The sequence below is a fragment of the Apus apus genome, chromosome 2 (assembly GCF_020740795.1).
Source record: "Apus apus isolate bApuApu2 chromosome 2, bApuApu2.pri.cur, whole genome shotgun sequence".
Taxonomy (NCBI): domain Eukaryota; kingdom Metazoa; phylum Chordata; class Aves; order Apodiformes; family Apodidae; genus Apus; species Apus apus.
In genome coordinates this window covers 26,193,355-26,209,222 of record NC_067283.1, presented here as the reverse complement: position 1 = coordinate 26,209,222, position 15,868 = coordinate 26,193,355, and the positions used below count along the sequence as shown (strand labels likewise).

The 15,868-nt window shown below is 48.5% G+C and overlaps 1 protein-coding gene across 1 annotated transcript; it reads left to right on the top strand.

Moving 5' to 3' along the window:
* The first annotated feature begins 12,723 nt into the window (after positions 1-12,723).
* DLX5 (distal-less homeobox 5) lies at positions 12,724-15,309 on the top strand. The gene is made up of 3 exons (XM_051610935.1): positions 12,724-13,078; positions 14,199-14,383; positions 14,623-15,309. The coding sequence occupies exons 1-3, from the start codon at positions 12,724-12,726 to the stop codon at positions 14,953-14,955; spliced, it is 873 nt and encodes a 290-aa protein (XP_051466895.1). The 3' UTR covers positions 14,956-15,309.
* Positions 15,310-15,868: the final 559 nt, after the last annotated feature.

Below are 15,868 nucleotides of genomic sequence, written 5' to 3'. Positions count from 1 at the left end.
AGGACAAGCTCCATCTCATAAGTCTCTCTCTGCTCAGACTCTACTAGCTCAGGAATAACCTGAGATGATGCTGTAATAAATTATGTTCTTAAATGCAATGCCTACGGGAGCTATAAGAAGAGTGGCTCGTCTTCTCGCTCTCTCACAGAAATGCCAAAGCCCTTTACTGGCCTGGGAGACTTTTGCATAGTGAGGAATGAAAGACTGGTTTGGTTGGAAAGGACCTTTAAAGATGATCACATTCAACATGCTGCCATGGGCAAGAACATCTTTCACCAAATCAGATTGCTCAAAGCCCCATCCAGCTTGACCTTGAACACTTCCAGTGATGGGGCATCCACAACTGTGGCTGGGAACTGTAGCTGTTTCCAAGTTTGGATATGAAGCACATGCCATAGGCACAGAGACCCTGTCACTGAGGACCCCTTTGGCTGTCTTAGACCACCAAACCCTTCCACTTGGATGAGTAGAAGGATACTCAGTGGGGCTCAGAGGTACTACAGCAGTTTCCTCTGGGCTGTGAGATGCATGGGACATGTCTAAGGATCACAGCAGCAACACCTGCTGCTTTACAGATAAATTTATCTGCAAATGTACAAGCCATCAGCACTGCAGAATTTTATTTAATATTTAATAATATTCCAATGTCACCCCTTATGAAAAAAATATTATGTGACAAAATATAATCCTAACACTATCCATGAGTCCGGCTACAGGTGACATACCCATGTCTCACACACCACTCCACGTTCATGAGATAAATCCTACTGCTGCTCCCTGTCTGATGCACTCGGAGGAAACTCTGAACTACTCAACTGCAGCTGGGCCCAGGCTGCCCAGCTGCCAGTGCTGTGCCTCCAGACTTCCACATTTACCTGGGATTTCTCATCAGAGTAAGATTATTAAAATCACCCTCAGGTAACTCTCTTGATTCTCATCAGCTGAGCTGTACATCTAGAATAAAAAAAACATGCTGCCACTGTCTTGAAAAGCTGCACTGCCAGCTCCCTGCTTGCCCACCTGATTCCTCTCACTCCTGCACCCTACCCCAGCAGCCGGGGCTCGCCAGCACCTTTTACTGAGGATTTGGCTGACTAAAAGTGCATCAGGAACTTTTCCACTTCCAGGTACACACTGTTCTCAGGCAACCTACTACTACATTATAACTTGACACTGGTAAACACACACAAAATGCAAAGGAGAAGAAAATAGAGCCCTGTTTTTCTATCTGCCTGAGGACATCCACACACAGGTGGAGACAGTGGCATGTAAACTGGTGGGATGGATGTGGGAGCCCAACAAGCTAATTTTAATCTGGACTCCAGCAAGTCTCCTCTGTCTCATTTTTCCATCTCAAACAGGAGAGATAATGCTATTCATTATCACATTTCACCTGAGGAAAAATGTTATCAAGGCTAGTAATGCACTTACATACTACAGAGACCAGAAAATTCCCACTCCTGCAAAAGATCATGAAGAGATGACTGACTCTACTTGTACCAAACAAAGTAACTAAAGGAGAGGATCACTAACTTAAAATTTACAGCAAAAATACTGAACTAACTCACTTCCTAAGCATGCCCTGAATATTCTCACCAACACAAATGTTCCAATTAAAAGAAAAAAATTCGTTGATGCTGTAACTAAAGCCCGTGTTAGCACACACTTCCATATGGGAGACGAATGAAGACTTTCTGAGTAACATACATTTTGATAAAAACCCGGGTTGATGTATTTAGAGCTGCCACTCCCCTAATACTCTTTAATTTTCAATGTAATTGTGCCAGAGTTTGCATATCTTTCCTTGCTTAGAGCAGATCTGAACATGGGAACAGTCAGGTGCAGGTGGAGGTTTTGCAGCAGGGTACAGGGAACCAGAGTCACCCTCCATGGAGGCCAGGGAGATGTGTATGATCCTGGCATGGCCACATTGCTGGCTTCCATGGATGTCACACAAGGTATCTTGGGTGGGATCAGTTCCTCCTCATCACAGAGGCCTCAGAGAGGCACCCAGCTTAGGCTTGTCACCTGGGATTCCTCTGCACACCAAAGAGGTAGCTCTCTAACTGCACACCCAGCTTGCGCAGCCATGAATCTCTGCACTGAGAGGCATAAAAACAGGTGTGTTGAGGGAGGTGGGGTTTGGTTTGGTTTGATTTTTCTACCATGGTATTTTTCTCCAGCTGACTTCCAAAGAGCCAGAGACGATGGACTGACTCCTGACTACTGATGAGTGCTGTGCCCACCTCTGCTAGCCACAGTGGCAAGCTGTGCACCCACCAGGCTCTGCATCCTCCAGCCTCAGGGTAGCCTTTCATATACCTTGCATCTCTTGGACATTTTAAAAGAAAGAAAATATCAAACTTTGCAACAGCTGAAAACTTAAGCAAGAAAACCTGATTATTTTAATGCAAAATAATTACTCCTCAGCAGAGTTATTTTGCATTCTAACTGTTCTTAGTATAGTATAATCACAAAACTCTCTTGGTGCACTCAGTGTGGAAAGTCAGTTGAGATGCTATAATGATGTCAAAATGAAATGCTGTCAGTGCAAATCCATAAAATGACATAACGGTGTCAGAAATGAAAGGGAATCATATCAGAGTGTGTTCCAGCACAACTCAAAAATCTGTGAGAGGAAAAGGTGCCACAATTTGGGGACAATGTTAGTTATGACAGAAATGCTCAAACAGCTTAAAAGGGAAACTGCATTTGCCAGAGGCATCACTTTTTAATCCAACAGATTTATCAAGAAGTTGTGCTAATTTTCTCTATAAATATCTCTGTGAGAAGATCGGTGCTTTGAGTTGCAGAAAGTGGTTTTTAAGTAGTTGCAACTGCAGGTTTCTTCTGAAATGAAGTGGGAATGTTCATTGCCTCCTTTGAGAGAAGGAAAAATAAAACATCTCTTATCCAGTTGTCTTCCTTGAGGAAACCCACATCCCCCTGTCTGTCACACCATCCTACAGAAAGGACTACCTAAGCATCACAGATAGGATGAATTTATTCCTGTATCTATTTTTTCTACTTTGTAATGGTCACAAGTGCCTTGAAATTCCCACATCCTTCGAGGAAGGATTTGTATTTTGCAGCTGCTCACCTCTCTGCCATGTACATCATGCTCAGCAACAAAAACTGAGGCAAGAGAAGGAGAGCTAGGGAGATTTCTGCTGCAGAAGCAGCAGTAAGAAAACTTTCCATTTAATTTCTAAATAGATATTCAAGCAGATTAAAACTCCTCAGGAAATCTCTGAAAATGCTGCTGATTTCAACTAAATAACAGTCTTTGGATATTTGCAATTTTGAAAAAATATTTCTATTTAACTAGGAATAGCTGATTAGGCTTTCATTTCTTTCAAATGAAAGAAATCAAAGTGTAAACTTGTTTCACATTGTGGTAAAATAAGGATATGTTTTACAGCCTCTCAATTAAAATTTTGATTTCTTCAAGGAAGTTTGAATATTCTTTTTTTCCCTGTATAAACAGGGTTTTCACTCAAAAGAACCCTCCGAGATCTTCTGTACATTCATATATTTAAAAAGTAAGTCTATTACTATGTCAAATGTGTCTCACTGAAAAAAAGCTATTGGCTTTTCCATTATATTGCTTTAATTTTCCACTACTCCTGTACGTTGGAATACTCCAGGTGGGTGTTGCATGTGCTTCTGATTATGCTGTGTTACACAGCAGGGAAACCTCTTATCACAGACTGGTTGCCTGGTTGAGAAAAGAACACATTTAAGGTAGTAAACACAGCTGTGGAAGAAGTATTTTCTATTTCCTTGCTGTTTGTTTTAATGTACTAAAATGACATAATTATGGAAGTTTGCAAAAATGCCAAAATGTAAAACACAATCATAATTTTGTCTGTATGTTTCTATTATGGTTTATATGGCTTCAGATACAGCTTTAAACAGTTCAAGGAAATCATTATAAATGTCTTTTCTGCTTTACGTTCTGTTTTGCCCTGATAACTAAAATACAGAATTTTAGAGAAAAGGAATTTAAAAGTAATTCTGTGGTTACGCTGGTATTAAGAAGTGTTCAAATCTTGTTCTTGCCATTTTTCATGCCAGCTTGGAACTTTTGGCTTGAAGATTTGTGTAGCTATTGTTTTCTTTTTGACTCTTTGCAAGCACTTTAAAGATAGGAAATTTGCAGATCTGTGAAAAAAAAGAATAGAGGTTTTGTAAATCTAACCACCGCAACTTCATCTGAAGAAAATGAAATCTGAACTTTGAAAGAGGACAATGCCTTTTATTTATTTTTTTTCAGCTTGCAAAGAAATAGAGTAATGCAATCCCTTTTATTTCCTATTTAAATGAGGCTGAAGCGTTTTCATCTGTGGCGTGTAAAGTCTGCTTTGCAAACAATAAATTCAGAGCACACACATTGTAAGTGCTCGCTGAGAGCACCAGGCTTATATTGGTTGAGTAAACAGCACTATAATATCACAATTATAAAAACCAAATGTGCAGAATTATGTGATTGTCACTATTTTTTTAACATCTTCTGAAGTCCTAGTGGGAAAAGATATAATGTGAAGCCCCCAATAAGGAGCTGCATTCGAGCTCCAACCAACCTCCATCACCTATTATTTCACCAAAAGAAGAAACAGATTTTGATAGAGATCCTCAGTCCAAATTCTGTCTGCAAACACTCAGAGCAATGTCCCCTGAAATCCTATCCAAGATAACACTAATGACATTCTGGCCACTTTGGTCTATGGAATATTCCATATCATGATGTGTAAGCACAGAAAGGGGCTGCATAAAGTTCTTTTGACTGTGGCTGGAAAGCCTCACACTGGCACCGCACACCTTTGGATCACATTGTACCATCCTTTCACTCCATCCACAACTGTTATTTCACTGCCCAGAGCTGTTGTAATACGACTGCCTCCCTTTATAATCTCTGCATTTTAGCTAGTTTCTTTTCCAAAGCCAGAGAAGATAATTGGCATCTCTTGTATAACACAGTAAAAATGATGAGGACAGGCTTTGGGGCGACAGCTTTCTCTGCTCTCCTGTCCATCTGTACCTTCTCCAGACTGTAAGTAAGCTGCGGCAAAGAGCAACAGCAAGCAAGACAAGGATTTCTGATCTGCCTAAAATCAGTAACAAGTGCCAGAGGAAGAGAAGATTTCATGTCCAGCTCATCACGGCAGAATCCTCCAGCAAAGGGGGATGGAGAAGAAAGAGGGCAAGTGAGAGCCTCTAAGGCATGGGCACCAAAACTGGTAGGCTAAGACAGAAGCTACTGCTCTGTGGTTCCAGGTATTGAACCAGGAGAGGGAGTGTGGGCACACAAAACATCTATCTACCCTTCCTGAAGCCAAAGGAGACCCTTTCTACCAGTTTTAGAAGAACCTGGATAATGGTGGTCATTTGTATCAGATGGATTCCCCGCAGAAATCAGGGAAAGAAAAAAGCAGCCATGCACACCCTGTTGTAAAGAGCTCCAATGCTCTGCTGGTCCTTCAAGTGATGAAAAGTACCAAGCACAAATCCAGGCATTGCCATGCATCCACCATTTCTAACTAAGAGGGATTGTGAATTCAGGGTGGTGGCACATTAATTATGAGGACTTTTATTTGGCAGCACAGGAGAAAAAAATGGATTTTTAATGAAACTGACAACATTATTACTGAAAACATACCTTTTTTAAGGCAAGGAGGGACCACAGCAATCATTTACTCTGATTTCCTGCACAGCACAAGCCATGCAACCTAATTTGGTCATGTCTGCATCATTCATTCATCCTCTGCTGGATCCACAGATCTCCCTTGGAAAGGTGAGATCACTTTCAAGATCTTAATGAAAAAGGACAAGTCAAGCCGAAGCCACAATAACCCTTTGGGTTTTTTTAAAAAAGGATAATGGACCCTTTTTGAAAGGAGAAGAAAGAAAAAAGAGAAAATATCTTATTTCTAATACAAATGTATTTTCAGGTAAATCTCTTCTAAAAAAATTCTTTTCCTTCTGTAGATATTCACCAAGGTGATACTTTACCTCAAAATACGTGCCTGCCTCAAAGTCTCTGAAGAAAAACACCTTCTTTCTCATTTTCAAACCAAGGCATTTTTCTAATAATAAAAGAACTAGCAGGCTCACAGAAGCACAAATTATACAGCCCCGAGAGCTATTTTTCAGTCACTGACTAGAGAACATCATGATGAAGAAATCTGAGCTGAAGAAGAAAATAACCTCCATTTTTCCAATAAATGAAGATCTTCCCAGGAATGTAAAATGAATCTTAAAGTAGAGCATCTTGATGCTTCTTGTGGCAGGGCCTCTTTCAAGGACAAAGATGTAATTCAAATATGGAGACCAGAAAAAGAAGAAAAGTCTTTTCCTCTACACTTATGAATATGACAGTGACCTTACAGAGCCCCTTGAAGAGACAGCACTGACAACGCAGCCAGTGACATCCAGTTTCCCTGCAGGGCTGCTCACAGCTGCAGGCTGGATTGCAAAAGATGAAGGAGGAGAAGGTTCCCCTGTGCTGCATAGGAAACTTTTAGGAGACCAAGTCTGGATTATGGCAGCGTATATTTAAGAACATAAAAGCTAATGCAGAAAATGAAATAAAGTAATATAGCCCTGGAATTTCAGTCATGGGGAAAGTCTAGCATATATTTATTTTAAAAATAGTAGTAAGGCTAAGCTATAACTGAGGAACTGAAGTGGGTTTAAGACAGATGCGAGTTATTAAGTCATTTTACAGATATTATCTACTGCTAGCTGGTGTATATACAGTTGGTGAATACATATTGATAAGCTTAATAGGCGAGGCCAGACAGACCATGTAACACAAGTCATAAGGGCAGAATCATATGAGAAGAGATGTGGTTTTGCGATTTTGATCTTTAACCTGCAAGGTGTCCTGGACCCTTGTTGAGTGTCACTTCTCATATTCACTGCTCCAGCAACCTAATTGCTGTGCTTCATTTCTGCATTCATTTGTACGGTTTAACATGGCCTGATCCAAGCTGATTGCACAGGCATGGCAACCTCACACTAAACTTAATGTTAGCTAAACAGCAGTTGCAGAGAGTTCTCCTAACGCTGCTGTCGTCCACAAATCCTTCAAGGTCTAAATTATCAAAGTTTGGCTGACCTCTGTCAGATAACAATGTATTAGATCATTATTAAAAGAGGAAAACGAAAACTGTAAGGTTAATTCTCAAGGTTTGCAGGGGAAAATCTGTGTTGTTTCCTCGAGCCCTGCCCTGCTCTGGTGAAAACACACCAAAGGACTTGAAGAGCTACGCCTCAAATTCTTTGACTGGTCATCTTTTAACAGGGATGTCAGAGATCTGGGAAAGCATTCCTGCGGCACTGGGATGCAAAGGGATTTATCTCACATCTGAAGTCCTGCAGAGAGGCAGCAACCCTGCTCCTATCTGAAAAGCTGAGAAGTGAGTTATGGCTGAAGGAGATGTGACAGGCGGGAGAGAATAAGCAGACTGAACAGCCCTACTGGAGATTAATCAACCCTCTTCCTTGAGGAGCAACTGCCTTTGGCTACTTGGAGCTAAAAGCTGCAGTAATAAATTTTAAGGCCTGAAAAGATCATTACAGTCATCCAGCCTAGCTGCCCACTCATCCAGGATGCTGGATTTCCTGCAGGCGCTCCCTCCTGCCCCTCCTGCTGCCTCAGCTGAGGTCCTTTCTTGCTCTGCTCTTGGTGAGAGGCCCCTCCCTACGTGCCAGCACCTCCACAGCTCCAACTGCCGTGCCACCACAGCCGAGCAGCAAGGACAGTTCTGGCTGCCGATCCAAACCACTGATCTGTAGATGGCCCCACCCGCTTGTGTCTTGCCTTTCTTGGAAACCACTAGGCCCCACATCAGTTGAAGTACCTATAGGTCCTGGAATAACAACACCCAGCTACTAAGGGAGAAGACAGGCAGAACAACAACTGAGATGGAAGAAGTTGGGGTTTCTGATGGCCCGGTCCATGATCTTAGAAAGAGGTTAGTGTTACACTGTGATGGAAGCCCATGGACTGGAAAGGCGAAGAAATCCACAGATCAGCTCTTCCTTAAACATTCTGCCCACCCTGGGAGGGTGGGCAGGTCTCCTTGTTTATAAAGATGGTCACATCCACACCGATCCCTTGAATCAAAGAACAATGTCCCATCTTCCCCATGAGCTCATGCAGACAGAGCTCCAAAAGGGAACGGAATGGGTAAGTTCATTGAGTATTTCCCATTCTGGAAAGGCAGACCATGGCTGAACGGTGGCTGTCAAGAAATGCCCTGCCTTGGGAAAGTTATGATGCCTCAAGAAACAGTTAAGGAACCACTCAGCAACCCTGGGAGGCGAACCCAAAGAGAGGAAGGAAGGGGAGGCTGCAGGCAGGAGTCTTGCATCTCCAGGCATCTCTAACATCATCTTGTCCCATACATCTAGCTCACACAGCTGACAGGGAGTCCTGGATCTTCCCTTCAACCACATCAGTGCAATTTGAGAGAAATAGGTGCAAGTGTAAGCTCCTGTCAGCTTTTTGGCAAGTAAGAGAGACAGCCATGATTTGCCCTAAAAGGCAAATTCTAATTCCTACCTTTGTACATCACAGTTTTTATGTGTAGTGCAATTTACGGGGCAGATGAGCCAGGCCAGTGGAGACCAGGCTGAGGCCAACCCAACAGTGAGTCCATCAGCCATGGAAACGCCAAAGTGACAGGCTTGCTTCATGAACCAGTGGCCTGGCATTTCCTGGGCACACACAAGCAACTGGAAAAGACTCTTCCAGGGAAGGGAGACAACAGGAGCTTAGTGAACACTTTGAGATGCAGAGCAAAAACAACACCTACTCCAGTGCTAGAGAGGCCAGGCAGGCTTCCACCCCAAGGTCACACATGCATCCTTTCATGCACACAAATGGTGACCTTCACAGAAACACAAAACCTCATTGTTTTTCTGAAGGATGGAAGTTCTTCAAAGCAGAGCACACCATGCCTAGGTGGGGGAATACCCATTTTCCTCTCCCTGAACCAGCTGTACGTGGAGCCAGAGGCTCTGCAGAAAGCTATTCAAATCTGACCAAGAAGAGCTAGACTCTTTCTCTGGGTTATCTATCAGGTTTATTTCTCCTCTGCTGCTCCCAAATTGTTGTGGTTTTTTTTCAAAAATGCTTTCCTGCATGTTTACCTTTCATCACTGCCCCCTGAACATCCTTCTAGGTAGTTCACTTGCCCTCTCCATTGGATTCCCACTAACTTCCGCTCATTCAAAACGTTAAAAATGATTTTTACTTTGAAGCAGATGTAATTTTTTTTTTTTGCCCAGCCTTGGGCAAAAATACAAAGACTTTCAGTCCCTTCACCTCTTCATTCTGAAAACATTCCCTTGGATAAACAAATTCCAAGCCTAAAACCAATGCACTGGAGCACCAGGAAAGCCCTCACTTGTTGAAGTTGTTTGGAAATCACCATTTTCTGACGCTGTAAAACAAAGAGTTAATCCGTGTTTCCACTGTTGAGAGCTGCTTGGGTTGCTTTTTTTAAAGAAAGAAAGAAAAAAAAATCCTTTCATTCTCTGCCAGCAACTTCCATGGAAATAAAGTTTCCAGCAAAAAACTCAGTGCCCAAACGAGAACTTCTTATCCAGAAAGTGAAAGATTTTCCCTGAACAATTGCAAGACTTCATCCAAAAGTCTGAGAGGCTTCATCCGAAATATTTCGCTCGTTGGCTGGAAACAAAGCCCTGTCGGCCAGGAAAGGCCGGAGAGCACCCTGCAAACCTCCCCCCACCCTCTCCAGGCAGGCCTAGCGCCGCGGGTTCGGCCCGGGGGACCGCAGCGGGGCAGGACCGGGGCAGGGCAGAGCGGCCGGCGGGGACAGAGCCGCCCGTCCCACCGCGGGGCTCCGTCGGGGGCCCCAGCGCTGCCTTCGCGGCATCTCCCCGGCGCGGGCGGGAACAATCGCCGCGTTGTCCGGCCGCGGCCGCCGGCCCGGCGGCTCCCGCGCCCCGTGCCCTGCGGGGACAGCGCTGGAGGTGCCGCCCAACTCCGCGGCCGCCGCCGCCGCTCAGTCTGGCCCCGGCGGGGGCGGTGGGACGGGCCGGGCCGCGCCGGGCCGGGCGGGAGGCGGCGCGCAGGTAGCGCGGCTGCGCTGCGCCGGCGCGGCCACAGCGTGGCGCTCTTGGCCCGGGCACCGCCACCGCGCCTCTCCGACGTGTCCGCGGCAGCTGCGCCCCCGCGCCGGGAGCGGCGGGCGGGCTGCCCCTCCGCGGCCGCGGGGGAGCGGGGTTCGGGCCCCAAAGGGCCCCGGCTGGACGCGGGGGCCCTGGGCGGCTGCTCAGCCGGCGCGGCGGGCATGTGCCGGTAAACAATGACCGTATTGTGAAATAGAAAACAGACTCCGGCTCCCTCTGAAACGCTCGCTCCCCACCGGATGTGTTAAATAAAAACCGCTGGGGGAAAAAAAGAGCAGAAAGTCAAGAAAATCGGGTTCGGGCTGGGAATGACGGGGGACAGGAAACCCGCAAACAGGCGGATTTGTATGCCCTCAGCTCAGTAATCCTCGCACGGACTGCAAGGGCTGCGATGCCCTAAAAAATGAGCTTGGGGGTTTTGCGGTTGGATCTGGTGGATTCCTGTCTTTATTTATTTATTTATTTCCGCTTTTAATATAGAAAGTGGGTTTTTTTTCTTTCCTTGCCTTTTTTTCTTTCCTTGCCTCTGTATAAAACGAGAGCAAACTTTCTCTGCTGCAGGAAACCGATCGAGATTTCCCCGCTGAGCTGCAAAAACAGCTTGTCAGGACCGGACGCTGCCGAGGCTGGGTGCGATACCAGCGCCCGGGTCCTCTCCTGTTTTCTCCTTCCAAAAGGCACCTTCCTGCCCGGACGTGTAGAAGTGCAGTGCCCTGGAATTTATGACACAAATGGGCTTTCCCCCTACTCTCTCCCTCTCTTCATCTGTTTAAAATCTCTACCGTCCCTTCCAACTGGATGCAAATTGGGGGCTTTAATAAACCTACTTCCCCCTTCCCAGTCGTAAACATGTATGGCTCTCCGGTTCCCCTCTTTAGAAAACAAACAAACAAACAAAAAACCAAAACAACAAAAAAAGTAAAGGGGGAGAGAGACATTTCCAATGGATTTAAGTAAGTGATTCATATCATGAAATGCTTAGGGATTTGTTTAATGTGATTTTATATGAGCTGTGGGCATTTCCAAAGCAAACAATAAGTTCAAGTACAACATGCACGGTTGTGTTACAAGTGTTACCCAGCTGGCTAGGAGATCTTCGATGAGCAAACAGGCTAAATCTGGAAAGTAAACAACTTCTGAAAAATCTACAACTCCAGGATACTGAAAACAGCCTTTTATTTGTTTTCCTGAGTGTCTAGTAAAATCTGATCCATTTTTTTGCAACACTGCTGTAAAATCACCAGGGACGGGCATCACCGTGGCTTACCCCGGCCCAGCCCCTGAGCCCATTGCCTGGGACCTGTGAGCGCAAACGGGCGCGGAAAGCCGGGTGCTGGTGAGAGAGGGTGTTGCTGGTCAGGGTGCTGCGGGAGGGGGAGAGACACTCCTGCCCAGCACCAGCCACTTCTGGGGGGCTGTAACCCGGAAAGTAGGCTCTTGCAACGGCCTCCAAGTGGAGAAGCCCCGCAGCGACCTCCCAGTGTTCCTGCCCACAAGTGAGGGTGATTTGAGCTCCCCTCGTGATGGGCATCTGACCTGGGCCGGAACGGGACCCGATTATGAGCATCCCCACGGGGCGGTGAGGGGCTGCCACGCGTGGGGCCGAGGGGCCACAGGCCCACTCATATGGGTATCGGCGCTGCCGGTGGGCCGGGGCCTCTGCGCCCACGGACATCGCGCCACATCCAGGTCGTCTTTCGCAAAACCTGCGGAATGGGTGCTCTTAAGCCAGAATGGTGCCACCAGTGTCCCCAGAAGCTCCCCCACAGCCCTACGGCAGGGCGTCCTGCCGGGAAACTCCCGCCTGGCTCCGGGCCGTGCGAGGAAATGATGTAAAAATTCAAGTTTTGGAGGGGTGGGTAACGTGATTTACTTTTCCCAATGCGGACGTCCCGGACGGCGTCCCCCCGGGGAGGAAGGACAGTCCGAGTGAAACGATCTCGGTTATATCTACCAGACCAGGGATCGCGCTGGGAACCGGGAGTACCCAGTGCGTTGTTCCTAAGCGATCAACGTAGCCAAGAGGGACCGGACGGAAAACCGGAGCGGCGCTGCTGCGGCCCTCCCCCGGGGCGCTGCGGGCGGGGGGCGCGGGGGTACCGGGCTGCTCGCCCGGGGGGTGGAGGGGCCGGCCGAGCCGTCTCGCCGGTTGTGTTGGGGGGGGAAGCGGGAAACCTCCTGATCGCGACGCTCCATCTCGGAGGTTGCTGTTGTTATTCACTTTAAAAGAGCTTGAATAGAACTTTTTTCCCGTCTTTTTTTCTTCTTCTTTTTTTTTTTCTTTTTTTTTCTTTTTTTTTTTTTTTAAGCCAAAGCTTTGTTGTGCTAAACTAGTTGGACGAGTTAGGGTGTCGCTGCTCCCGATTGCTCTGGCCAATGGAACCCGATCCACCCTGCTGTGCGTAAGAGCGCAATTAAGGATTTAACCAAGCCTATGCTGCGCCCCAGCCAGCAGTCTGCCGGAGACAGACACCGCGCCGCAGCCTCCTCCCCCAGACATGTCTGCTTAGTCCCGAGCAGCCCCAGCAGCCAGCCCCAGCCAGCAGCCGGCTCCGAGCTATGACAGGAGTATTTGACAGAAGAGTCCCCAACATCAGATCCGGCGACTTCCAGGTTCCTTTCCAGACGGCCGCAGCCATGCACCACCCGTCCCAGGAATCTCCCACTTTACCCGAGTCCTCGGCTACGGATTCCGACTACTACAGCCCGGCGGGGGGAGCCCCGCACGGCTACTGCTCGCCTACCTCGGCTTCCTACAGCAAAGCGCTCAACCCTTACCAGTATCAGTACCACGGCATGAATGGATCTGCTGGGAGCTATCCTGCCAAAGCCTATGCAGACTACAGCTACGCCAGCCCCTACCACCAGTACAGCGGGGCTTACAACCGCGTACAGAGCTCTGCCAGCCAGCCAGGTGAGAGCCGGGGGCCGGGGAATGCGGGGAGGCTGGGAAAGCGCGCCCCGGCAGAGCTCTGCGGGGATGCAACTTTCCCTGAACCACGAGGAGAAATAAACTAAAAAAATATTTTTTTTAAATAATCATTAAAAGGACGGGGGGAAATTCAAGTTAAAATAAATTTAAAAAAAGAGGAAAGATGGATATAGTTTTCATGACCAGCCCGCACAATCTAAAACACAAATCCTAGGACTAGTGTTTTGAGAAACAAACGTCGGTCAGCTGCCCCCAGGCCCCCACGGCTGGCTCCCTCCTCCCTCCCCCCGCAGGAAGAGGGGGGAAAATAGCCGAGTCTTGTTGTGTGTCTCAAACCTAGGTTCGTGGTGGCAAAGAAAGTTTCCCTGTGTTGGAGAGGCGGGGGAGGAGACTTGGGGGGGGGGGGGGAGCGAAGCCGGGAGGGTTTTTTACCAGAAAGCGCCGCGTTTTTAGCGCTTTCCGTTTACTTCTTTGTAAGTTGTTGGCAGGGGGGAAGGGAAAAAAAAAAAAAAAATTTAAAAGACGGGGTAAAAAAGGAAGTAAAACCAGCCCGTAGCCAAGCCAGGTGGCTGGGGCTTGGCGAGGACGAGTGCGGCGGCGGCTCTTGGGGACACGCCGGAGGCAGCGGGAGGAAGGCGCGGGCGTGCGGGTGAAGCGGTCGATGCCCTGGATAGGTCTGCGCTCCGGGCCGGCCTCTTCCCAGCAGGACACCAATAATCCTCCTAATTCCCGCGGCGGGCGCGCATGCTCTGCGCTCCCGGCCGAGCAACGCTGCGCGGCCGGCGCCGCCGCCGCCCTCCGCGGAAGATGCCAAGGGCGGTCGCGGGAGGCGGAGGAGGGCAGGGGGTGGCCGGGGTCCAGCGGAGTGGAAGCGGGGCCCCCCCTCGCCTCACTGCGGGGAGCCGGCCGAGGGTGCGCGGGGCCACCGCTGCTGGCGGGAGCCCCGGGGGGAAGCCGCGGGGGCCCGTCGGGCCGGCGCCGCTGCTCGGCCCGGCCCTCGGGCGGGACGCTGCTGCCGGCGGCGCAGGCTGCGCGTCGCGGAGCGGAGCCGTGTCCCGCGCCTTAACGTCTATGTCTCTCTCCTCCCCTTGCGCTCGTGCAGAGAAGGAGGTGGCGGAGCCCGAGGTGAGGATGGTGAACGGCAAACCAAAGAAAGTGCGCAAACCCCGGACTATTTATTCCAGCTTTCAGCTGGCGGCGTTGCAGAGGAGGTTTCAGAAGACCCAGTACCTCGCCCTGCCCGAGCGGGCCGAGCTGGCCGCCTCCCTGGGGCTCACACAGACGCAGGTACAGCCCTCGGCTTGGCTGGGTTTAGCTCTGCTTTATCTGCCCCGGGTCGGCTCGGCCCAGTGGGGCGCAGAGCTCGGGGTTCCCCCGCGGCGCGGCGGGAGGGGACAGGTCAGGCCCCGTGGAGGGACCGGGAGAGTGGCGGGGAGAGGGTCCGTCGCAGCCGTGGAACGCCGGTTTGCCTGGCGGGCATTAAAAGTGTCGGTTTCCCTTCCCTCTTGCCTCTCCTCTCCTCCCAGGTGAAAATTTGGTTTCAGAATAAAAGATCCAAGATCAAGAAGATCATGAAGAATGGGGAGATGCCTCCAGAGCACAGCCCCAGCTCCAGCGATCCCATGGCCTGCAACTCTCCACAGTCGCCTGCAGTTTGGGAACCTCAGGGCTCATCTCGCTCCCTCAGCCACCATGCCCACGCACACGCTCACCCTCCAAACTCCAACCCGTCCCCTGCATCCAGCTACCTGGAAGGCTCCAGTTCCTGGTACCCTGCTGCCAACTCCATCAACTCCCACCTCCAACCCCACAGCTCCCTACAGCACCCATTAGCGCTGGCCTCTGGGACAATTTATTAGTCTGACCCTTATTATTTTATTATTTTTTTTTCCCTTGGACTCCTGTGTTTTGCTGTTAAGGAATAATAACAAAAAGAATGCATACGGGGGATTTTTAAAAGGGAAAACAAAACAAAACAAAAAGATGAAAATGTGTAAAGCTTGTGCATGTAACTTATTGCATTTCAGAGGAAACCATTTTTTATACAATACGGACATTTTTTGGCTCAGCTGTGGACACTATCAATGGTGCCTTGAAATCTATGACCTCAACTTTTCCAGAGACTTTTTTTCAATGTTATTTTAACCCTGTAAATAATTGTAGATAGAGGAATTAAACTGTATATTCTGAATCAAATAAAATTATTTCGACCACGAGAAATGTTTCCAAATCACCCCTTCTTCTGTTCATATGAAGGGAGAAAATCAGAATAATAATGATGCAAATCTGCTTGCAGAGAGAAGTGAGGAAAGGGGGATTTTTGAGGGGCCCGATGCTGGGCTCTCTCGTTCGGTCGCTGTGCTGCACTGGGCCACTGCAGCCAGGGTGTGTTGGGAGGATCTGACCCCGTAGGTCCCCACGGGCGAGCCGAGGGCAAGGATGGGCAAGGATGCTCCCTCCCCACTGGAAGAGGGGCTTTTCCAAGACCACAAGCACCTTAACCGCAGAATGATACAAGCTGAAGTGAAAGCTGCCCATCCTGACGCTAGAAAGCAAATCTCACTCTCGCCATAATCCTTTCCTGAGAGCAATTAGCGTCGAGAGCTGCACACTCTCATCAGTCGCCCGTGTGCACTCGGCTAATTATACAAATTACGTTTCCGTCAAAGGGAGCCAGTAAATATGAGAAAAAGGATAAAATGAGGGCCCCGCTCCCCTTGCTCCCGGTAAAAGCCTGCGGCGGCTCCGGCTGAAGGAGGGACTTCGCGGAGG